The sequence below is a fragment of the Lepisma saccharinum genome, chromosome 8 (assembly GCF_977018435.1).
Source record: "Lepisma saccharinum chromosome 8, izLepSacc3.1, whole genome shotgun sequence".
Taxonomy (NCBI): domain Eukaryota; kingdom Metazoa; phylum Arthropoda; class Insecta; order Zygentoma; family Lepismatidae; genus Lepisma; species Lepisma saccharinum.
In genome coordinates this window covers 82,772,583-82,798,341 of record NC_139236.1, presented here as the reverse complement: position 1 = coordinate 82,798,341, position 25,759 = coordinate 82,772,583, and the positions used below count along the sequence as shown (strand labels likewise).

The 25,759-nt window shown below is 36.5% G+C and overlaps 1 protein-coding gene across 1 annotated transcript in view; it reads left to right on the top strand.

Annotated features, from left to right (window-relative positions):
- The window catches only part of LOC145991865 (uncharacterized), a 207,070-nt gene that overhangs the window by 16,843 nt on the left and 164,468 nt on the right, over positions 1-25,759 (top strand). The window contains exons 11-21 of the mRNA XM_083127903.1: positions 1,939-1,998; positions 7,123-7,362; positions 8,309-8,332; positions 9,051-9,068; positions 9,320-9,343; positions 11,055-11,069; positions 12,550-12,573; positions 13,184-13,201; positions 13,955-13,978; positions 15,915-15,974; positions 23,932-25,293. Coding sequence (XP_082984029.1) covers positions 1,939-1,998; positions 7,123-7,362; positions 8,309-8,332; positions 9,051-9,068; positions 9,320-9,343; positions 11,055-11,069; positions 12,550-12,573; positions 13,184-13,201; positions 13,955-13,978; positions 15,915-15,974; positions 23,932-25,293 — 1,869 coding nt within the window. The remainder of the gene's footprint in view (positions 1-1,938; positions 1,999-7,122; positions 7,363-8,308; positions 8,333-9,050; positions 9,069-9,319; positions 9,344-11,054; positions 11,070-12,549; positions 12,574-13,183; positions 13,202-13,954; positions 13,979-15,914; positions 15,975-23,931; positions 25,294-25,759) is intronic.

Below are 25,759 nucleotides of genomic sequence, written 5' to 3'. Positions count from 1 at the left end.
AAATACTGTCACAAAGTTTTAAGTAAATTGACACAAAATACTGAGAGATATATTATATCCTAATAACATTACTGAAATGGATGCATGAAAAATCAAAATCACAAATCATTATTCAAAATGTCTATCCTTAGCATGCACACAGTCCTTAAGTCTTTGTGGCCACTCATCAATTGAATTACGCAACACATCGACTGGAAAATCAGCAACTGCCTTCAGAACAGACCACTTTAAACTTTCAATATTGGGATGTCTCTTCTTGCAAGCCATCTCCTGAAGCTTGGGCCACAATTTGTAGTCCAAAGGGTTAAGGTCCGGACTTGCAGAAGGCCAATCTGAAGTGGAAATGCAGTCTGGAACATTTGCCTCCAGCCACTGCTGTGTTGTTTGGGTCTTCTGTGCTGGGGCTGAATCTTGCTGGAAGCTCCGGTTCTGCCCATGGAAGAGGGTGTTGTTGAGATTCTTGACTGTCTCTCAAGCCCTGTCATTTTGGGCACTGAAAGTCTCCTCAACACTGAACATCTTTTCATCTGTGAAAAGGATGTGACGATGCCCATTTGCCGCATAATGCTGCAGTAAGTGCTTTGCTTTTAGGAGCCTGTGGCGCTTCACTTCACTTGTCAGGAGGTGTCGTTTGTAAGCATGGAGTCCCAGGTCACTGCTTAACATGCGAGACACAGACAGTTTTGATGCATTTAGCTCTCGAACCATCACTGATTGCTTCTTTACCGGATTTCTGCGCACACGTGCCACCACTGCTTTTACCAATTCTGGAGTCAGTACTTTGCATGGTCTGCCTTGCCTCAGGCGATCTTTCACAGCCCCAGTCTTAATGAAGTAATGGATTGTGCATTAAACGTATCTCTTATTAATTTTCAGCTTCTGCAGAAGTTTGAAAATCTTCCCTGGAAATTTGCCTAACTTATGCAGAGCTATAACAGCCACATGATTCTCGTACTCGCCCCATTCCATCTTGAACACTTCAAACACACGACTTTCCACTTCTGCAGCTCAACCAGCAATGACTCACGTTTCACATCACAGCTCCAGCATGTGCACGCTTTTATGGTCGGAGGTACAGCCACTCTCAAAAGTTGTGACAATATTTATGGTAAGACTAGGTATATACAATATAGAGAAGAAGATATTACTCATAGAGTCTCACGTATTCCAGGAATAATGTGCAATAGTATATTTCACAGCCTAGCATATTATCTTATACAATTAATATAATTATACATTTTATTCTATAATCTTTACTATGAAAAAATATAAATATTTCTTGCACACAAAAACAGATGCTAATAAAACATTAAATGGAGGAACGTTTTAAAATTATGTTTTATAGAAAACACAAAATTGTAAATATAGAAATCTGTGTGTTAAAAGATAAACTATACATCATTTGGAAGTAAAATCATAAATTATTTAGGTCTTAGTATGTTTAAAAAATCTTTATTAGTCTGTCGCAAAGTTGAAAATGCATGTATGTCGAAACAGTGATAATTTAATCGATTGTGTAATAATTCAATGAATTCAAGTTATTACAGAGTGTATTACTTACTGAAAACTTTCTTCGTTGCTTGAAGATTTATTGACAAAAATACACTTATATCCTGTCCCAGCTAACTTTGGAGCAGGGCCACGCATCTCGGCAGAGAAGGAGGAGGGAAATCGAGTGCGCAAAGCCAGAACAAAGCAGGGAAAGTGGGTAATGCCCAGTCACCCACTACGCAATCCCGTTCCTTTCACTGTTCATTGGTGGAGCACTTCTTGAGCAGAGACTTGTTCTCGTTTGCCTGCTCCACATATAGCTGGGACAGGGTATATGAAGCAATCGACTACTTTGCCGTTGTGTTCAGATATAATTATTGGATTTAATACCTACAAATAAATTATGAATAAAATTTCAATAAGCACAAAGTTAAATATATTATATAGTTCCAGGTTCATTTCCAAACTTTCCTGGACAAGGCAATGGTAGCCAAACAACATGGGAAGGTAAATACCACAGAGTGAATATTAGATTATTTTAAGTGAGCAACGCAATAAATCATTTCATGCTGAGTGCAAATATACATGAAGGTACTTCAGATAATTTGATACATATTTTATTATTCGAACATGTGCCCGTGTAGCTACTGGAACCATACCACTAGCCGCTTAAATCAGATGTGCATATACCCTCAACATAAGCACATAGCGTTCACTGTACTTGGTAGCTTTACAAGTCGAGGTTTCGTCAGGTCTCTCTTTGGTAAACACACTGGAATAAAGCTAACTGTAATTAACTAAGGGTTGTTGAGAACAGGCCCATGTCATTGGAACGTGGCACCTCTCTGTCTGCTGTGAATATCAGTACTGTATTTGCTTTCAAATGGGTGGATGTGTCATGTTAAAGATTTATATTGGTTTCTCTGTAGTTTGCTAAGGTGATAAGTTATAAATCCTTCATTCTTGATTGTTGATGATAAGTGTTATTAGTGATGTTATAATCAGGTCCGTAGCTAGAATTGATCTCCAGGGGGGGGGGGGGGCTCACGGGTTATCAGGGGGGGCTTTGTAAACCAAGTCCATTTTTAAAAAAAATATTAAATGAAGGTAAATTATGTGTGGGGGGGGGGGCGCTCATTCATTCATAAATATCATATACTACACAAATACTACATTTTTCTACATCTTTTAACCTTTTGTTTACCAGCTATCTATAAATAGATACCTCTAGGTATACCCCTTGTTTACCAGCTATCTATATATATATCTCGACGAGGTTGTAGTTTTTACGTCATAATGTCGCTATTTTTTGCTGGAATTGCGACTTTCTTCTTTTATATTATTGTTAACACATATACTGCAGAGTAAAGACTCTTTCCCCCATAAAAATGGGAGGAAAATGCCGGGAAAATGGCGGCTTCCTTTGAAACTGAGTCAGTGGCGCATAGACATGTCTTTTGGGGGGTACAAGTTGTGTTCTATTACTCGTATGATAATAATACAATTATTTTCTTGTTCCAAATATGCATGCGATCATTTCCATGTGTATTTTGACAATGTTCTGTACTTTGTTGTCCAGGGGCGGAGGGGGCATTTTTATTCAGAAATTTTGGAAATTTCTGGTTCCTCCCCTCTCCCCGCATCCGTAGCCTATATACACTCAATGTGCATAATTTTATATAGTCCGATTTTATGGTTTATTCCGCGTATAACGGTACTTGATTCGTCCGTCTAGGGCAATTAGCTTCGGACCTACAGTCGTTTCAAGGTAACTGCGCATTTTGCTGAATAGCTCAGTGGGGTACAGACATATCGTTTTGGGGGTACAAGTCGTGTTATGTTGTTCATATCATAATAGTGCAATTATTTTCTTGTTCCAGACATGCCAGCGATCATTTCCATGTTTATTTTGACAATGTCCTGTACTTTGTTGTCCAGGGGCGGAGGGGCTTTTTTCTGAGATTTTGAAATTTTCCAGTTCCTCCCCTCCCCCGCATCCATATATACACTCAATGTACGTAAATTGTATGTAGTCCGAATGTATGGTTCATTCCGCTTATAACGATATATCATTCGTCTGTCTAGGGCATTTAGCCTCCGATCTACAGTAATCTAAATGAAACTCTTCATTTTGCTTAAAATTGGCCCGGTAGATAGGAGCTTACCTGGCAAAATGGGCTTGGTAAACGAATGGTTAAAACATCTCTTGAAGTCTTCTGAAATTATCCATTACACACCCCATACTATTTTAGATGATACAGATATGTATATCACACACAAAAAACGCACAACATTTAATCACAGTGCCTACATTATATTTCACCCCCGGCCGAAGCAATTAAACTCCTCTTCCTTCCCAAAACTTGGGAGCTGTTGTTGACCTTTGACGCAGATGCGGAGGGAACTTGCATGATGACATCAAAGTCACAGATTTATGTCTAAACGGGAGGTTGCAACAGGGACAGTGAAGGTACAGATAAAGAAGCTCCCCTATGAAAGAATTTTTTGAAGTCTAGAGAATATTCTAAATACTTGCAGCTACTTCTGCTCATAAACAAAATGAGTGCATGTAATAGTTACTGTTCATATTCTGTAGATTTATTCTTGTTGTGAGTTGTCTACAACTTCACTCTTCACTACAAACAAATTATGCAAAATAGTTTACCTAATGTAAAGGGGGGCTGATGGCAATTCCAGGGGGGGCTGAGCCCCCCCTGGCCCCCGTCTGGCTACGGGCCTGGTTATAATGCTGCAACATAATTACACTTTAGAAGGTGAATGTATGATTTTTATATGGAAAAATCTAGTGCAGATATGTGAAGGGGATATTTTAAAGTGAATCTCAAAAAGATGAAAAGTGTGTTGCAGTACATCTTCTGTGAAAAAAGTGCTTGATTAACCATAATTGTAAATTAATTTAATTCAAAGTCTATGAGTTGAATTTGAGGTACTACGTTATTCTGATGTCATGGGTAAGCATAATGGTTCCAACAGCTACATAGTGACTAGTTCGAGCAGCACTATTACTGTTACATATAACTTGTGGTTAATCATGAAAATCATAGGTGATACGAATCTAACTAAAATGTCAAATTACAATCAAATTGTATTACAAAAATTACTCCACTGTAACAATGGAAGTGAGTATAGATTGTGCATCTGGTTATCCAACAAATTTACAAGGTTATGTCTGGTAGCTCTAGTGGCTTTAATACTAACTGCTCCAAGCAGTCAATTGGAATCAACATTCGATCACGTAGAATGATGTTACTCATTGTTTATAGCCCATGGTAAGGCTTATAGTATCAAATAGTGTAAAACTAAAGGGAGGGAAAATGCAGCCCCTTCTCTGAATTGTAAATTACAGTATAAGAAGTTCAGTTTTCGCAAGGAAAATATTTACTTTCAGATGCTAGCGCATCAGTAGTGGATGGGCAAAAGCAACATACCATCAAAAAATACTTGTAGTGGGGAAGGTATCAACAACAGCCTCCACTTGTGCAAGAAGCATGAGGATGAATGATGACTAAGCCTCGCGTCAGGTTAAGTTTGCAGCAGGTTTTCGCATATGTAGATCCAAACGTGCATGCAGAATATAGTTCTGCTGAGACAGGTTCCATTCCGACACAACTGCACACTTGCAACAAAACAGTTATTTAATGTGTAATATACAGACAAAATAATACATCCATTAGCAGGTATGGACTTGATCGGTTGCAATCACTATGCAGATGAACTTGAATCAGCAGATTCGCCAACTGGCCAGTCAGTAGCGCTGGAGGAGTACAAAAGCTCAAGAGCGAGTCAAGTGAGACTGAATACATTGCAAAGCACGTGGAATCAGTGCTATCAGTGTTGCACATTCCACTATTTTAACCCAATTTTTATTGTGATTCATTGCTATTCATGCTGTACAGCAGCGTGAATGGCTGAATCGAGGTCTCTCGTTCAGTGCCCGGCTTTGCCCGAGTGTTATTTTGAGCATCATCCAAAGGAAAAAGCTCTTCAATGTTAAACAAGTTGTTTTAAATACATATTCCTCCAAGACCAAAATAAAACAGGGCATGAGGTGATTTGCCGTCAATGTGAGCACGAACAGTCTCAGATGTTGAATGATTTGCGTTTGAGTTTAGGAGTAGAAAACGATTGTTTGTTGTTTGACGACAAAAGAATCTCCACGGTATTAAAAGATATCGCTGTATTTGGACGAGGCAATCTTCAACGTGGGTTGTACATTGATTTAACAGTGGGAGCATGCAAAACCATCGCCAGAGCTGAAGCAACAGACGACAGGGGAGGGGGAGGCTTATTGTTTCATACACTGGTGGCAATGAAGGCTTTGTTGAAGACACATGTTTACTGTTCCATACAAAGAAAGGGAAGGGTGATTATCACCAAGAAATGGACAGACCAACATTTGGTTTAGTGAAGTGATTCATAAATTGAAACCAAACAGAGAAATAGTAGCAGACAATTTAGTACATTGTATATATCACCAATAACAAAACATGCTTTTTTGGTAGTATAAACTTGAAGGGTGTGTATCATATAGTAATGTATGTATTGCAAACGAAGCAACCAAGATTTTCATAAATTCATTTCTAACGAGAAACAATAACTCATTAAATTCAAGAGGGGCCTGTCTTTTACTTTTACCTTTGTTTTTTTTTCTTTTGCGCATGCTCGACACACACACACATGCCCTCATGTTTTAAAGATATTTCGTGATTTATATTAAGTAGGGACACATTTATTACATAATCTATGCACAGACAGTCCTTTAAAAATTGTATGGTTCAGGAGACAAAAAGAAGCAAAAATGCATTCCGCTTGATATGCATGTATAGATTTTGATACCGAGTTTTTAACATGCTGAGATTTTTTAAGTTGGAACATGGCAAAGCTTTTGTAAGTGTTTTTAACCTTAACCCTTAACCAAATCCTCATTCAACACTTCTTTTACGTGGCACTATGCTCGGTGCCTAGAAACATCCACAAACCTGATGCAGGAGGCAGTCTGACCTCTGGAACGTTGTCCTAATAAGACTCCATATTCACTCACGTAAGTAGTTAAATTAATCAATACTATTTAATGTATTTATTTCCTTTAATAGTGAGTAACACGCACAAATCTACAATATGTTAAGGGGTTGGCAATACTGCCGATTCTCTCATTGTCTGTGATACGAAGAGCTTGGTGGTTCAGGCAAGACTGGCACAGATGATTCTGAGCTCCATTCTCGTGCGTATTAATACATAAAACCTCCTGCAAATTTTACCTGACGCAGTTCTTACATGGAATTAGAGGAAGGATACTCACAAAGAAATCACACTAAGATTTGAACCTAAATAATACAATATCTGGATCAAAATTCGACAACTTAACACGCTTGGTTAATGAGCCATCAACAAATGTGTATGTCCTATTCATATTCAATTCACATATATTGAACTTATATACCTCAAAGAGAGTTTAATCTAACCATGTATTACAAATATACATGGTACATTGATAAATTAAAACTAGTTCTTGTTATTATAATAATAGTATGTACTGGATTGACATTAATTGTCTGTATGAAGCATATTATACTTAGAAAAATAATTTCCTTACAAACTTCCTTCAAATAGGTTCTGGATTGGGCTCAGGATCTGGATCAGGTTCGGGATGGGGCACAGGAGATAGTTCAGGTTCCGGTGGAGGAACAGGTTTAGGTTCAGGATGGGGACAAGGTTCCGGTGGAGGATCCGGTTCAGGTTCTGGTGGAGGATTCGGTTCAGGTGCTGGTGGAGGTTCAGGATCGGGAGCAGGTTCTGGTGGAGGGTCAGGCTCAACTTCAGGATCCGGAGGAGGATCTAGTTCAGGATCAGGTACTGGTAAATATATATCTACTTTATTACATATGAACAGAATATTAAAAATATTTAAACACATTTTTTACATTGTTGACTTTTCTTGTAGAATGCATAGAGCATCACGATTATGAACCAGAAAGCAAGACTTCAAAATCTTCCTTTTCATATAATTTGTTTGGTATTTCATTTCCATCCTTGGCATCATAATTATTATAATTAAGCAACAAATACGAAATATACAAAATAATTGTTAATTGTAGACAAATTATAAAAATTGAATAAATACATATATTTTGAAGAATATTATGAACTTATACCTGTCCTCCTCCGTAGTCGAGCGGGTTAAGGCATTCACTCGTCTTGAGATCGTTCGCTGCGGGACGGCGTAGGTTCGAATCCGGCTCTGGTCGGAATTTATTCGGCCTACGTATGGCAACCCACCATCGTGATGAAATTGGGAAGCTCTGAGTGAGTGAGCGTAACCTGGTCAAGAAGACCTACAACAACGGCTGGGGGTTCATCGGGCTGATCACCCGTCACCCCAATACTGGTCTAAGACCTCCACGCTATAATAGGTGACGGAGGAACAGTGTGGGAGGGAGACCAGCAGTCGGTAGGTAAGCCAAGGCCCTTCAAGGGCTGTAGTGCTGTGGGTTTAGTTTTTTAGTTTATGAACTAATACCTACATCTAGTCTACATTTTAAATGATTTTTATTTGTTTCTTCTCCAAACTATAATAAATGTACAAATATCACTCAAATCTATAATTTACTTCACACTAGTGGGAAGACTTATGGATAGGACAAACTACATTCTATTTTTAAATATTTTAATGAATCTTTTAAGTAAAATATTACGTGCTTTGTACATACCGTTACACATTGAAAAGATATGCAATTAATAGTCCTTACTTTCGTATCTAAATTCTGAAGTATAATTAAACATTTTCTCATTAAAATAGGTGCAAATGCAAATTCAAATGCAGGTATGTGTTTATATACATATATTTCATGTATTTATACAACTTTCAATCATATTTCATAACATTTAGTGCACAGGAAAATATTTCTTGCCAATATTTCATGAATAAATATTATTTATCCTTTCTTTTGTTATACTAAATAGACAAAAGTTTGTCATACATAAAGACACATTATTCCAATGCATATTTTATATTTTGAATAAGTATTTGTTGAATTAAAAATTAAACTCAAAGCTTTAACTGTACCTGTTCCTAATTTTTCCAGAACTTGAATGTCTAGAATATTAAAACATGAACTGTTGCCATTTATAAAAGATTAGCATGTTTGAAAAGTCATGTGTAAAACTCAATTCTGAAGATTTTTATTTCCATTATTACGAATTGTGATGAAAATAATCAATTATCATCTCATAAAAGGGTAATGGGATTGACACATTTATACCATCAATAGCTTACACAAAATTCGAATATATGACGCCTCATCTCGTGTGCTGCTGACTAATGCACCACAGACACCGACACCTAGTCAGATAATTAATTTGAATTTGCCTTCAATGAAATTGTAATATTCTAATTTTACCTACTAGGCACATGTCAGCGTTCAGATGAAATTGAATATTCAAAATATTCTTGTTCATTATTTTATATTTGTAATTTAAAAAAAAAAAAAAACTATTTAATATTCCCAAAAATTTTAAGTAGAAACTCTATTATGTTTTAGTGTCAGCTAATGGTGGAGGTGAGTACTTGATTTGCATTCAATTCTATTAAGAATATTTATTTCAATTTGTCTTATTTATTCATAAAATAACAAAAGTATATCTTATATTCCTATAATGGGTTCTTAATTATTTGCTTATATACTTGACACGACAATATTTTTTGTAAAATAAATTAAATTGAGAATTTTCTTTTCTCCTCATATTAATACTATACATGCCTAAACTACTAAATAGAAAGGTGAATGACAAAAAATTTATTTTTTGACAGATGCAAATGCAAATTCCAATGCAGGTATGGTACTGAAAGAGTTATAATATTTTGTAAATTCATGAGTAGGAGAGAATTTTGTTTATGATTTCATTAACCATAACCGAAGCGTAGGAAGCATCCAAGATAAAAAGTGCAATGAAAAATACAATTCTGTGGTTCAATTAAAAAAGGTTTTACTGCATTTTTAAACATGCATATTTGAATAGTTTCTTAAAATGTCACTAATATGTATTCTCCAATGCTAAATAGCACAACTCAGGCCTTAAATAGAAATTCCAATTATATTTATCAAAGATAGTAAAGATTGCAATTTCCATTCATTCAAAGTTATATATTCGGTTTACTATGAACTCATTATATGCACTTTCAGAAGATAAGAAATACTGTAAATACTGTAGTTGCTGTCTAGTTTAAAAGAACCATAAGAACTAAAAAGTTTGCCACGTATAGTGGTGTATTACCATACAAAACTTATGGTAGAGTAATATTTTGTTGGTAATTGATAAATGAATTAGCCATTGACAAGATATTGCACTTAAAAATATTATGTATATTGTGGAGAGTACAAGGGAGAGATCACAAAAATCATGTCCTCTCAAGTCATCAACCAAAACTCAGTCAGGCACTGACAAACAAAATACTACTTATGTGCCGTCAAATGCCGGGCATACAATAATCACTGCCGGGTGTAGCCACTAATCCAAATAAGTAAACAGTCTTGATCCCAAAAAGACTGGTCAGCAATATGTCACAGCAAAATAACCAAATAAAAAGACGAACAAAATTTGGAAGAGACAGTCAGAATTCCCAAATGCAGCAAGATGTTGAGATAATGGTCAGATCAGATGAAGTGACAAGAACAGTCGGCAGAGCGAGCAACGGAGAGGAACCCGAGGACAGTAACTCCTGCAGCTTCTTGCCAAGGCCACATCATGCCATCAGGGCACTGTTCCAACCATGGTTATTCGACCTGCCACCATCCATCTCCTGCTGTCGACGTTTGCATGCCGTCATCATTGCCATGATGCCGGCACAATTGATTTAATTGGCATTTTAATTCCACTTTATGCACAGAAAAGGTAACTGGGACTGAACCTTCAGTTTAAAGTGGGATCTGAACCACAATGTGCCTTTAGCGGGTATCGAATCTGCGACCCCTTGATTACAAGTCAATGACGCTACAACTGCACCAGCGGGAGGCACAACGACATGAACCGTAGAACTATCCGAGACAACCGCTCTCACCAACTCGTACGCGACGTTAGCCCATCCTACTGCGAGACTGCCAATACCGATCGACTGCACTTCATAGCTTGCTGAAATTATCTGAACGAGAAATTGCCGGCCCCTCGTCAACCGCTGACCCGGACTGAGGCATCCATAGACGAAACTGTCTGCCAGCAAGTTCCTCATGAGCCATCCGGACTGCCTGAACAAGAGTGAGTTGGTCCACTTATTCTCTCCACACCTGGCCATCGGGGACAATAAGTGTGTTTTATCCAGAACACATGAGTCATTCCTCTGAGCTGGGCAAGAGTTAACCCTCCGATCCCTATCAATGTTTTGAAGAACCCGGTGAACACATCAATATATATTGTGTTCTGGATTTCACTGTTATTAATCTTGAAATATTTCTAAAATTAGCATTCTGCAAGTATATTTCTATTACTTAAGAAATCAGCAATTTAAAGGAAACATAGTCTAATAATTTAATATAATCACTTTCCTTTAGTTTCGGGAGATGGTGGTAAGAAATTTAATATTGAATTCTCCTGTTTCTACTTGATAAATCCGGACTAATTTATTTCTATCAGATATTTTTGATTTAGTAATATTATACTATATACGTGAAACTATTGGGAAACTGTAGCACTTTTAACCTAATATATCAATTTTAATTGGAATGTTATAAAAAACATGGAAGCTGTTGTCATAATAAATATGCTTGAAATATGCAACACATAGAATTATTAATTTCAATTATCAAAGCAACAACTTCATGTCTGGATACTGTAAAAAATGTAAGACTCATCAGATACAAGGGCTATTTTTTTTTCCAACCTCCAATAGGGCATGAAATCATAACCACAGTGAATAGCGAAATAAGTTTATTGACAAAAGTTACGTAGAAGTATAATCGACTTTTCAGCGTAATCACCAAGAAGATTCAGACATTTATCATATCGATGCACCAGCTTTCCAATACATTCTGCAAAGAAATGTGCCACCTGTCTGTTGATCCAGGCCTTCTGAAGCTCCGCATCTGTGTGGAAGCAATGTCCTTCCAAACACTTCATCATCGCTGGGAAAAGGTGAGAAGTCATTCAGTGCCAGGTCTCGGTTGTAGGGAGGGTGATCAAACATGTCCCAGTGTATTTGTTGAAGAAGGTCTTGGGTTGATGCACCAACATGCGGTCGGGCATTCTCATGGAGCAAGATAATGCCCGAAGACGGCATGCCTCTTCGGCAGACAGCTCATTCGACCATGAATTTTCGCTGCATTGTGCCCCTCTGCCTGTAGAAATCGTAGCACACTACGCACCTCGCACTTGGCGGTAGAGTCGATTGTTAGACATCTCTACATGCCCGTTGCTCAGCTTCAACTGAAGCGTTGACCTTGGCAGTGGTGATGGTGGTAGCAGGGATGACGCCAGTCATGCTGTGTGAAGCCCCACTTCCTAGTGTTTCATGAGCCTCCTGGCGGAACCATTGCAGGTTGAAAAAAAAATAGCCCTCGTAAAAGCAATGTAACTTTAATGGTTGATTGCATTAATATTGTGCATGGCAGTTATGATATTTATGTGTAATTTTAACTCAAAATATTAAGAACTGAAAAATACAAATTTGCTTTTCACCAGCTTCAAATGCAATTTCAAATGCAGGTGATTGATTTTTAATATTCTTAATGTCTAACATAATCTTCTAGTTCTGAAAGCATAGATCAAAATCAATGGATGATATTCAGTTAGATGTCATTTTGGAGTGCAGTTTGGGAAGGAACAGCATGAAGTCGGTCTAACAGATTTGCACATGTGAAGAAAAGCGTATGAGTAGACTTCTTACAGCACAAAATTTGCGATTGTAAAAAACGTAAAACTCAATCAGATAAAAGCAATGTAACTTTAATGGTTAATTGCATTAATATTGTGCATGGCAGTTATAATATTTATGTGTAATTTTAACTCAGAATATTAAGAACTGAAAAACACAAATTTGCTTTTCACCAGCTTCAAATGCAATTTCAAATGCAGGTAATTGATTATTAATATTCTTAATGTCTAACATAATCTTCTAGTTCTGAAACCATACATCAAAATCAATGGATAATATTCAGCTTGATGTGTTAAGGAAAGCGTATGAGAAGACTTCTTACAGGAAGAAATTTGTGATATTTTATACACATGCATTCCTCACATGATCACACTTTGGCAATGACCAATATTTCACTGGCATGTTTTTCAAGTAGGATATGATCTGTTTGCTAAAAATATGGCGGCAAAACGTGATTTTGACTTATGAGGGAGAAGTTGTTCACTAAATATCATCCATTGTTTTGTAATGAAGATGAAAATTAGATAAAATTTAAATTATTTTTTAAAAATACGTTCCTGATGGCTTCAAAATAAAAATATTTTTGGCAAAAATATTAATTTGACCTAAATGAATTTTGCTTCACTAACCTCCATTCCAGATAATACTACCTTGCAATAAGTTTATTAATAAAATAGCAAACATGAAAGTGATGTTATTATGTATTCTCTTTCATTTCCTAACTCTACTATCAAATAAATGCCTACTTAATTTTATATTATATGGTTACGAAGGATGCAACTTATTAAATATTAATACCTTTATTTCTAGTTAATAATGCACTTTCAAGTAAGTTAATTTAATTGTTATTTGTTTCTTTCGTTCACAGTAACTGTATGCAGAAATATGTTTACATAATGAGCGATCAATATTTTCATTGCATATTAGAACATAAATGACAATAATTTGTTTTTAGATTTGACGGTATTTCCCTGTTTTCAATTTACATTGACAATTAATACATGAAAAAATGTGTAGTATCTTTCTTCAGTTATGTATAATAAAGAGAAATGATGAGGAATATCTACATCAATATGTACATAGATCTGAGCAACAAGAATGGCATATAAATTTTCAAAACTGATGGAAGTTATGTTAAAATTATGCATAACCCATGTACATAGTGGAAACTTTAGCACCAATATGGAAGATAACATTCTTTTAAAATGCAAGTTGTTAATACTGGTATGCATTTGTGCTAAATTTAATTATCGAGCAAGGAGGAATAACCAATCATAATGCAACAATAAATAACAAATAATTTTGTTCTTTCAATTAAAGCATACAAATGGAGATTTTAAACAAAAGGAAACTTTCAGCATTCCATTCTGGAAATAAGTAAACAATTCAGAAATAAAAAAATATATAACCAGGTAGAATCTTACAACTTCGGGGTGTATTCTTTATTTGTTTATTTATTTATTTATTTATTTGTCTTTACTATATAAAAATTAAATAATATAATTGTAATATATTTTAATCTATATACTTGCGACAAAAATTTTAAAAAAACATTTCTTTCTTTGCACATTGTAAAAACAGAAGTTAATGGAATTTTGAATGGAGGTAGGTTTTAAAAAACCTTCTTTCTGCACACGACAGCACTGTAAATGTTAAATGCATAAATTAAAAGATAACGTATTCATAACTTTTATAAAAAATATATTAAATTATTCTCCTTTAACCCATTCCGTGCCACTACTTGAAGGATACTGATTTTTTTTTTCCGAAACTGATTAATTTTACTCAATTTGGACTCAAAAGGGAATATTTGTTACGAACATTAAAATGCTTATTACAGCATCAAAATTATTGCTAGTTCCCATTATAGGAGCATTGGTGTAATATACTGGTGGCAGTAGGTTATTCCAGTTCTGAAGGTTTGTAAAGTATATGGAATAATAACTACAAATATTTGATATCATACAAAAAACAGAAACATACTATATGTAAAGCTTATAACACAGGTATCTTAATTACACTTTAGTGAATTTTTGACTATTTATGAGCATGGAAATTCTCAGAGCAATTCCTATGTAACATCATGTCACACTTGATGAACTCCACTATAAGAGGTTGCTGAACATCAATTACCTTGTTCTGAGGCTTGCTGTAGCATTTAGCAAACCCCGCTACAGACCCAGAATTTGATACAATACACTCTACATGATTATCATACCACTTTATGACACAAATATCTCCAGGAGAAGACATGTGAAAGGTGACTCTTTCTCTTTTCTTCATCTCATTTGTTTCCAGTAAGTGACAATCACCCAAAGGATTTTCTCTGATTGTACCCGATGACTTGAAATTTTTTGATTGACTTTTTATCATGGAATCTACCTCTTGACATACTATTGTGCACTAATGGGATACTACAGTCATTAGCTTTGATCCAGTATTCTTCTGGTAATGAATGGAATCCATTGAAAATAATAATTCCCCAAAACTTCTTCAGATCACGAACATCAATATGAAAGATTTTTTGCTGTTCTTGTTTTTTCTTGTCATATCTCGAGGTTTCATCTAGAAGATGTTGCAAAATTTTGTCATACTCAGAAATTTAGAAGAGATTGTTGGAATCAAAAACACATCCAAACACAACACACACACACACACACACACACACATAAAATTGAGAACTGACAACAACAAAAGCAACAAAGCCATCTAACATGAGAGTGTGATTGCTAGGGCCAAAGATTAGCGGCTCAAGTAAACTCGCATTTCAAGCCAATGCTCCCATTACAGCAGCATAATGCAAAACTTCCGGTGTGAGGATATTATGGCAATACTCCCACCGTAGTACCCTCTCTCTTTGAATATATAATTTTTTAAAAAGAAATCATTATATAATTCAAGTATGGATATATTACTAAATATTACCTAATTACAAAAAAACAACAATAAAACAACTTGGTAGAAATAAAAATTTTAAAATCAATACAAAAAACAATATTTTTTCCAGAATTGAAAATATATAATTTTATAACAATAGGAGTTTAAGAAGTTAAAAAAATATTGATATGTTATTCACTTCATGTATATTTGATAAATAATTAAACGTTTTTACATATTTCAATGTGAGGCTGAGAAAAAAATTAAAAACATGTTCCCATTATGGGAACATTGGCAGCTAATGGTTTAAATATGAAAAAAATCTTCATTGGTTAGTCAAAAATGTCCAAGGTATATACATATAAACATTCTTAATTTAACTGCTTTTGCAATATCAATTCATTCTGGTTATAATTGACGAGTATTACTTACTGAAAAGATACTCTGATATAAAAATTAAAGCAAAGCCTCCAGCACTGTACTCAACATTCCTTCATTGTTTGGAGTGCTATTATTAATAAAGCTATACTTACTATATTAGCATATTTATGAGGCAATCAATTACTTTATAATTTGAGTCCATAGACATTCATTGCCTACAAATAATTACACATGTACACATATACATAACTACATGTATAAAAAGTTGCAAAATATTGTATAGTTCCAGGCTTTATACCACCCTCCATGCCTGGACTAGGTAATGGTAGCTTTCCATGGGAAGGTAAGTACAACAGAATGGTGATTTTATTATTTGTGGTGAGTAAAGTAATCAATCATGACTGGCTGCGAGCAAGCGAGATGAATATTAGTTCAGATAATTTCATACCGAGCATATGTGTGTTTGATGGAGGCACATACTGGTTCGATTCCAAATCAAAATTGTAGATCCAGTCTCGATTAGACTATATGTGCCAAATGTAAGCTTAAAATCCCAAAAAAAGCACAGTTTACACCACTCAACTTAATGAAAAATATACATGGGTGTGTATCTTACAGTTCATCATTTATTCCCACTCCATAAAAACACATCTAGAACACCTCGTTCATGAGATTACAATTGTGAAAATTAATAGGTGATACAAATCCAGATGAAGATGCCAATTGTCAATCGCCCTGCTATTTAAAATTTTACCCTACCTTAACCCTTAAAAGATGAATTATTTTATGTCAATTTCTTCCTTATTTTTAGTCTAATATCATGTGTTATGTACTAATAAGTGATATTGAATCATTTTTACAAAATGTTCGTTCTTCCTTTTAGAATTATGCCCCATTATCATATGGTAACGCTATGCGTTCACCCCTAAAAATTGATTAATTTTTGAAAACTTGGAAATTTTTTTAAAACCTTAAAATTACTTTCAAAATGTTATGATGTTTTAAAAATACAAACTTCATAGATCCACTGTACATTAATTTCACATTATCTGAGCTAAACGTGCTCAGGTAACTATTTAGGACATAATTATTACTCTATATTCACACATTATCACTCTTGAATATTCACTTGCCATAGAAACGTATGAAACATGAAATGTGAAGTCCAACAACATATTTGGCATGTCCAATAGGAACACTACTGGTGGATCACCAGCAGACTGCACATTCATCAAAACTTGTCTTTGTGTTGTAATTAGTCTCAAAGCTCCCTTAGGTGCAATTTACCATCTAAATTCCAGCTGGAAGAATTTTTGCCTCTGAAATTCTTGTAGCATATGGACAAGAGGGGCTGAATCCTTTCTAAATTTCTTTTCAATGTCAATGGAATCTTGTTGTACTCTTGCCTTGATAATATGAAAACGAATGAGGTATCCACGGAAGGTTTTCAAGACCCAGGCAGCCTTTGTAACCAAATGTTGTAGGTTTACCTCTAATAAATTGCTTGCAAGAATGTTTTCCATAATACGGGATCACAGACTAAACAAAGATGAGCTGAGCTGAGCTACTGAACAATGTTCCATGAAATGGTACTTTATTATTATTATTAATATTAATAATAATATTAAAATAAAATATAAATTATAAGCAATAGAAAGAAATAAACCATGCAAAAGATGACAAAAGGCTTTACAACTTAAATATCTTTCTTTACATGCAATAATAACTGAAGAAATGAAATAATTGTTGAAAGTCTGTAGCTACTGTATCTGCATAGCATTGCCACATGGTAACGCCACCACCATGAGTTACAATCGAAGAAGTGATGCAAATTCTTTATGTATTTCGAACACACAGACACATGTCCAATTACAGCGTTCACAGAGCATTATGCAAACAAGGAAGTACTACATCAACAATATTAAATCAAGTGAGAAATATGACATTTCAATTTACAACATACTTATAAACATGACTGATTTCATATATTGTTTGAAATAATAGAGTTTAAAGTTATATTTGAATCTAAGTTATACAGTGCCAATCTGCTTATATACATGTAAATAGTAGTAGTAGTGCAATAGAGATATTGAGCAATAAATTGCACATATAAGAGACAGAGATAAACATATGACAGTGAAATTGAAACAGTATTTTATAACAATTAGGTAAAAAAAAAGGAGATAATGTCTAATTTAGTGTGAGATTATGAACATAACAATCTTCATTTGTGTCCTGGATATATACAGTGTTCAGAGAATATAATGACTTTTAAATCTGGAAAGATCGATACTAGGATTATTACTGGAGACTGAGTTGAACAACTTTCACATCCTCCTCAGGGGTTCAATTTCTGCCATGCTGGTTCTTCCATGTAAGATTTTAAAGAGGTTTTTTCTGGGTCTTAACACAGCGTTTGGAACATAAAAGTTTAGTTGTGAGGGTAGAGCTGGAGAATATATTTTTCCATTGACAACTTTGGATAAGAAAGTCAATTGATGCACTTGTCTTCTTTTCTCGAGCAACGAAACATTCAACATTTCATGCAACATGTTACCCAAGGTGAACTTCCGATATTCACAATTGAGTTTAAATAACAGATACCTCAGAAATGTATTTTTAAGTTTCTCTATTTTGTCTATTTCTTTCTTGACTAGAGGGTCCCAAACAACCAAGGCATATACAAGTTTCGATCTAACGAACGCATAGTACAGCAACAAGAAAGTTTCCCTCTTTCTGAATTGGCTGCCCATTCTCATTATGAATCCTATTTTTCTGTGAGCTTCGCTGAGGATATGTGCAATGTGTGATTGAACAGAAAACATCATAACTTTTACATTACATGTTTTTACTAAATGCTGAAAACATTCAGAACACCATAATGAAAGACAATCAGATAAAAACACCATATTTACTTTCCAGCGTATGACATTTTCAATAAAAAAAAAGTGAAGGTCAAAACAAATACATTCTCTCACAACAATGCTGTTACCTGGACCAAAACTAATAGTCTGAAACGCAAGCTTAATGCATTCTAGAGCAGTGGTTCTCAACGTTTTTCAGTCTGGGACTCACCTTGAAGGATGTTATCTTCATGGGACCCATAAGCATGGGTGCCGGCAGAATTACTTTTAGGGGCATGCATGCAGTTTATGATCATTCTTTTGCTAACATCGAGTACTTTAAAATGCCATATTTTACGCTTGCTTCAACAAATTACACATACTTCATTCTAGAAAAGTAAATATGTAACTTAAAAGACTAATTTACTCTAGTCTAACTAAACTCACATCCTGAAATTGAGAGATGCCGGTAAAAAGTAATGGTAGAGCATGAATAACAGAAATGTAGAAATGTAGAGTTTAGACTACGTGCAACGTGGGTTCAATTAAAATTGTTAAAACAACATATCTTAGTAATTTAAATGTTATAGGTTTTTAAGACATAAAAATACATTTTCGAACCCAATTTCATGACCCTCCAAACTACCCTCTCAGGACCCAGCAGTGGGTCGTGCCCCATAGGTTGACAAATGATGTTCTAGAGCAACTCTTGGCTCTAGATCCACCTAGACACTCAATGTAGACAAGCCTCTAGTGCGAAAGTGTCCGAATGTTGAGTGTTACCATATGGTAACGCTGTGCATTTAAGGGTTAATGAAAGTTGGTACATCATGTGCATCTGAACATAGAAAAGTAAATGCAGCAGATGAAACAAAAATGCATAAAGCATGAGCTCAGACCAAATGTCTAAGTGCATCATCGAGAAAGATGCAGGAAGGTGCATCAAAAAACACATCAATTGATGGATTAAAGTACAGTTCAACAGACAGAAAGATACTCACACTTTCATCATATGATATAGTTTTCCGTTATCTTTACATATGATATTCAAAAATACATCAAATTCTAAACCTGCTTCTTGGCAAGGGCCAATAAAAAACACTTTAATGCCTTTCTGGTGCATTTTTTTCTGTGTGTGGTTTGTTTTTAACATCATCATGCCATGTAGGACTATTGGCCACATGAGAAATTATTGGAAATAACCATCCATTGATATTTTCGTGTGGTATTTATATTTAGTATAGCTTCTTACACCATCTTCTGTGCAATTAACGATCATCGTTTATAATCCGAGGATCATGCTTTTCATCTACTTGTTTTGTTTTCTCTACTGCCAACATTTTTAACACAAGTAGCATTCATATTTAATAATTTTACGTCAATTTTCTTCCACTTTTTATTAATTGCAAAGATGAGGATCTTTGATATACGGCAAATAACACCCATGCCCATGCCAGTAGTCGAATAGGAACTACGATGACAAGATTGTCCACCAAGCCGACAACACGTAAAGAAGCACAGATTGTAGGCAGATATTGAAATCAGGTAGCAAACCATCTTCGCTATGATTTACGGACTGCAAGAAGTTCTGCCAGTCACCACAGAGATGAGCCACTATAATATCTTTAATATGTTATGACAGATATTGTCATAAGGTTTGTCCATATTAGTGTATTTACACATATGCAGTAAGCATAAGATAAAAAAATTTCACATCCAACGAATATAAGCAAGTATGCTGAGAGAATTCACAATAGGTGGAGCGTAAATGCTAATCGCAGTCATCTCTGCTTTTGTTAATACGTGAAAAAGCCACTAGATGGCATTGGATTTTCTACATGTAAAGCCGAGAATTATGAAGTTGTGTCAAATATTGGCTGTTGTTTACATATCAAAATTAATTTCACTGTTAATTAAACTTCATTGTTACTTGTTTCGGTCCTAAATTTAACAAATATTGAGTTTTTCAAAATATAATCGGTAAATTCTGTGTAGGTGTGTGCAATGGCATGTTTTGGGCAAAAGCTGTTTTGACCGGGTTCTGCAATTTGCACACAAAATATGATGTAAAGATTATACAGCATATTATACTTTTATGATTTTATGAAAAATTATTATCAAAGGATACTAATGTTCGGGTTATGCATCAGGATCCTTAACACACCTATTAATGTAAAAATTTGTGTCAAATGCATACAGTCGTTTGCCAGTTAGGCAGTTGACTAAAGTGATGTACAAAAAAGGATAAAAAATAATGTGGTTCCCGCAAAAAGATTTTTGAGAAGGTGGATGGAAAATAACGTTGAGAGTTAGAAATTTGGTGATATTTGCGTTCGTGTGACACATGGACGTACAAGGGGAATTGTCTTTCTACAGAGAAGTAATGGAGAACAGTTTTTCGTACGGGTAAGTTGCGGTACGAAAGCAGGATGGCCGGAAATCCGAGATATAAGGTATCGACTGTCGTTGTTCCTGAACTCCCCACCGCGCCATGGAGGTAAACTGAAATTTAGCTTCTAGTGTCATATGAGCTCATTAAAACATTAAGTTAGGTAGATCTACCTTGTTCGCGACAAATTCTTGTAGCATGCTAGTGTGTCCATTGTGAAGATAATCGGAAAATGCTAACTCTAAACAACGTGGCTTGAACGTGATTGTGGACGACACCATTGCTGCCAAAATTTGGTTTCTCATATAACAAGGACACGAATCTGGTTCAAAACACTTGGCACAGTTGGGAATGTATGTAAATATTAATGTATGTTTTTGTATCCCAGTTCTGTTGTGGGAAATAAAGTAATTTTACGTCCCAACATGGATCAAGGTAACATGCCCTAATATGGAAATCTTCGCAGCTGGTAAAGTCAATGCAAGAAAAGTAAAGTGTATCATGGGTTGCATAGATATTCATAGCAAAAATAGACTTAGAATATTTGCTTGTGTTATCAAAACACCACCCTTTGTTACATACGTAACAAAGCACTTACCCGATATTTTATTTATGGCAACACATGTACATTGAAGATGAACACTCATTAGTGGTGTAACTACGAGTTTAAGAATGCAGTTGTGTTGTAGCAAAAACATTTTCTCAGATAAAAGTAAATTAGATATATCATTGTAACCAGCCGCTATTTGCTGGATCAGTCAGATGTTGGTTTGATTTTAATTTATGAAAGAATAACACAATAAGGTTCATGCTGCACGTTGGTGGCAGGTCTGTAGTTAGTTCGTCATAATAAATATGTTTGATAGTAGTTTGAGTACCATTTCAACCCATGATTATGCACAAATCTGGCTACCAAAGTTATATTTACACCACCTTTATTATTATTATTATTATTACCCTGGCATAGGCATGCTTTATCTCGTATGAAAGAGCTCTTCAATACCTTTCCAACACCGCCCATCTCACTTCTATAGGCCACACAAGGGTAATCAGCAAGTTCTATAAAGTAGGAACATTTCTCCTAACACTCCCCGCTATCTGCTTTTTCCACCGACATCTTGGTCTTCCTCTTGGCCTTATTCCCACTACTTGTGCATTGTAAACTCTTACTGGTAGTCTTTCTGCATCCATCTTCCCCATGTGTCCAAACCATCTCATCTGTGCCTGATCTATCCTGTCCAGAAGCTTCACCATGCCCATTGGTCTGTCGGATCTCCTTATTCTTTATTCTATACCTTCTAGTCTTCCCCTATATACTCCTTGAAAATTTCATCTCCACTGCCTGCATCTTTCTCTTTCTTCTCTCTGTCATTGTCCAAGTCTCTGCTTCGTATGTAATTATTGGCACATAGTAACAGTTGGGCTGAAAAGTTCGTAGGCTAACATAGTAAAAAATATATTTTTGACAAAATTCGATTTTATTATTCAATATAGTTGCCTTCGAGGGCGATACAACGATTATAGCAGTCATACAATTTTTCGATGCCATTTTTATAGTACGATTTCTCTTTAGCCTCAAAATAGGCCTCAGTTTCGGCGATTACCTCTTCATCAGTGCTAAATTTCTTTCCAGCGAGCATTCTTTTAAGGTCTGCAAACAGGAAAAAGTCACTGGGGGCCAGATCTGGAGAATATGGTGGATGGGGAAGCAATTCGTAGTCTAATTCATATAATTTTGCCATCGTTTTCATTGCTTTGTGACACGGTGCATTGTCTATTGTGAGCACGCGTGGCACCCATTTTGCACGCAGCTTTCGCATGTTCAAATATTCATGCACAATATGTCCAACACGTTCCTTTGATATTTTTAAAGTCTCAGCTATCTCGATCAACTTCACTTTACGATCATTTAAAATTATTTTGTGGATTTTTTTGATGTTTTCGTCGGTAACAGCCTCTTTGGGGCGTCCACTGCGTGCATCGTCTTCGATGCTCATTTTGCCTCGTTTAAATTTAGCAAACCACTTCTCAACGGTTGATTTTCCTGGTGCAGAGTCCGAATAATGTTTATCAAGCCAAGCCTTGGCTTCAACAGTATTTTTTTTCGCCAAAAAGCAATGCTTTATTAACACACGAAATTCTGTTTTTATCCATTATTTCACAATAACAAAAGCTGCTTCACTCACAATGCTATATCTCACGAACTAATTATCCGGCAGCTGTGAAATTTATACACGTATCTTTTGAAGGTTAGTACTAAGTTAAAAACACATGGATTTAATTCTAGTAATGCCATCTATGAGTCAGCCTACGAACTTTTCAACCCACCTGTTATGTGTTATATATTACCTTCTTACATTTCATAGGTACACTCCTGTTCCATATTAATCTTCGAATGCTTTGATATAGTCCACCACCCATTTGTCCTCTTCTGTTTACCTCCTCATCTATTCTTCCACTTCTTTCAATTATGCTTTCTAAGTATTTAAAGCTCTCCACTACCCTCAACTCTTCTGTACCCATCTTTATTTTTTGTTAATTTCTGGCTCTCTTTCTTGTTGTTATTAGCACCTTACTCTTTTCTGCACTGAATTTCATTCCTACTCTTCTGATTTCCTCATTCCAACTATCAAGCTGTCTCTGTACTTCTCCTTCCCTGTTCCCCCATAATACTAAGTCATCAGCAAACAACAATGCCTTCATCTCTTCCTCTCATATCTTCTTCCCCACCTCTTTGTTAATTGCATCCATTGTAATTATGAAGAGCCGTGAGGAAAGAGCACTTCCCTGTTTTAGTCCATTACTTATACTGAACCACACCGTTCTTCCCACTGGTGTCTTCAAACAGCTCTGGTTTACCTTGTAAGTGTTCTGCACTCTACACACTATCTCTTCCTCGACTCCCTTCTCTCTTAGAGCTTTCCAAATATTTGTTCTGTCCTTGCTATGTTGATTATACCTTATAAATGTTGTATGTAGCTGATACAAAACTGCATGAAAAAAATATAATCTTAGACAATAACAAAAATACATTTAAGTTTAAATAACATACCATTATGATTTTTCAGGGGACAGTGAAACAGCAGAGGATGGTTCAGCTTCTGGAGATAGCAAAGGAATGAGTCAAGGAGGAGGGAGCGGTTCTGGATCTGGACAGGGTGGAGGAAGTGGTTCTGGATCAGGTCAAGGAGGAGGAAGTGGTTCTGGATCAGGTCAAGGTGGAGGAAGTGGATCAAGTCAAGGTGGCGGAAGTGGTTCAGGTCAAGGTGGAGGCAGTGGCTCTGGATCTGGGCAAGGCAAAGGCAGTGGCACTGGGTCTGGGCAAGGAAAGGGAACAGGCACTGGATCTGGGAAAGGTAAGGGAACTGGGGCTGGATCTGGGAAAGGTAAGGGAACTGGGACTGGATCTGGTAAAGGCAAGGGAACTGGGACTGGATCTGGTAAAGGCAAGGGAACTGGGACTGGATCTGGTAAAGGAACTGGCACTGGGTCAGGTAAAGGAAAAGGAAGTGGTTCTGGTGGGGGTCAAGGAGGAGGAAGTGGTACAGGTTGGGGTCAAGGAGGAGGAAGTGGCTCAGGTTGGGGTCAAGGAGGAGGAAGTGGATCAGGTTGGGGTCAAGGAGGAGGAAATGGTTCAGGTTGGGGTCAAGGAGGAGGAAGTGGTTCAGGTTGGGGTCAAGGAGGAGGAAGTGGTTCAGGTTGGGGTCAAGGAGGAGGAAATGGTTCAGGTTGGGGTCAAGGAGGAGGAAGTGGATCAGGTTGGGGTCAAGGAGGAGGAAGTGGTTCTGGTGGGGGTCAAGGAGGAGGAAGTGGTTCTGGTGGGGGTCAAGGAGGAGGAAGTGGCTCTGGTTGGGGTCAAGCTGGAGGTAGTGGGTCTGCATCAGGTCAAGGAGGAGGTAGTGGTTCTGGATCTGGGCAAGGTGGAGGTAGTGGTTCTGGATCTGGGCAAGGTGGAGGTAATGGTTCTGGATCTGGGCAAGGTGGAGGTAGTGGTTCTGGATCAGGGCAAGGTAAAGGCAGTGGCTCTGGATCTGGGCAAGGGAAGGGAACAGGCACTGGATCTGGGAAAGGCAAGGGAACAGGCACAGTTTCTGGTAAAGGGAAGGGAACAGGCACTGGATCTGGGAAAGGAAAGGGAACTGGGACTGGGTCAGGTAAAGGAAAAGGAAGTGGTTCTGGTGGGGGTCAAGGAGGAGGAAGTGGTACAGGTTGGGGTCAAGGAGGAGGAAGTGGCTCAGGTTGGGGTCAAGGAGGAGGAAGTGGTACAGGTTGGGGTCAAGGAGGAGGAAGTGGCTCAGGTTGGGGTCAAGGAGGAGGAAATGGTTCAGGTTGGGGTCAAGGAGGAGGAAGTGGTTCTGGTGGTGGTCAAGGAGGAGGAAGTGATAGCCAAGATGGAGAAATCGATGCTGCCCACATGGTTCTTGCTACAGGTAAATGTCATTACAGTACAGTTATGAAAATTATGTCCTTGAATGTATCTCTGTGCTCATTTTCTGACGAATGATTATTTAAATAGATTAAAATTTATTTTTCTTCAGAGAGTATAATTATAATATTATTGTATCTGAAAATATAATCTAAAAATAGTCTTGAAATCTTAATACTCACACATAAAGACACTCGCAAATGTGAATTCAGTTTTGACATAATTAAGGTGCTAGTTACTTAAAGTGTTCTATCAAATAATCCAATAGATGCAAATAATGAAACACATCAGACATGTGGTGCCTCCCTGATGGTGCAGTGGTAGCTTCCTCGCCTTGTAATCAAGGGGTCCTGTATTCAATACCCGGTAAAGGCATAGAGTGGTTTGGATCCCATTTTAAACTATAGGTCCAGTCCCGATTAACCTTACTGTGCATAAAGTGGACTTAAAACACCAACCCAACTCAACAC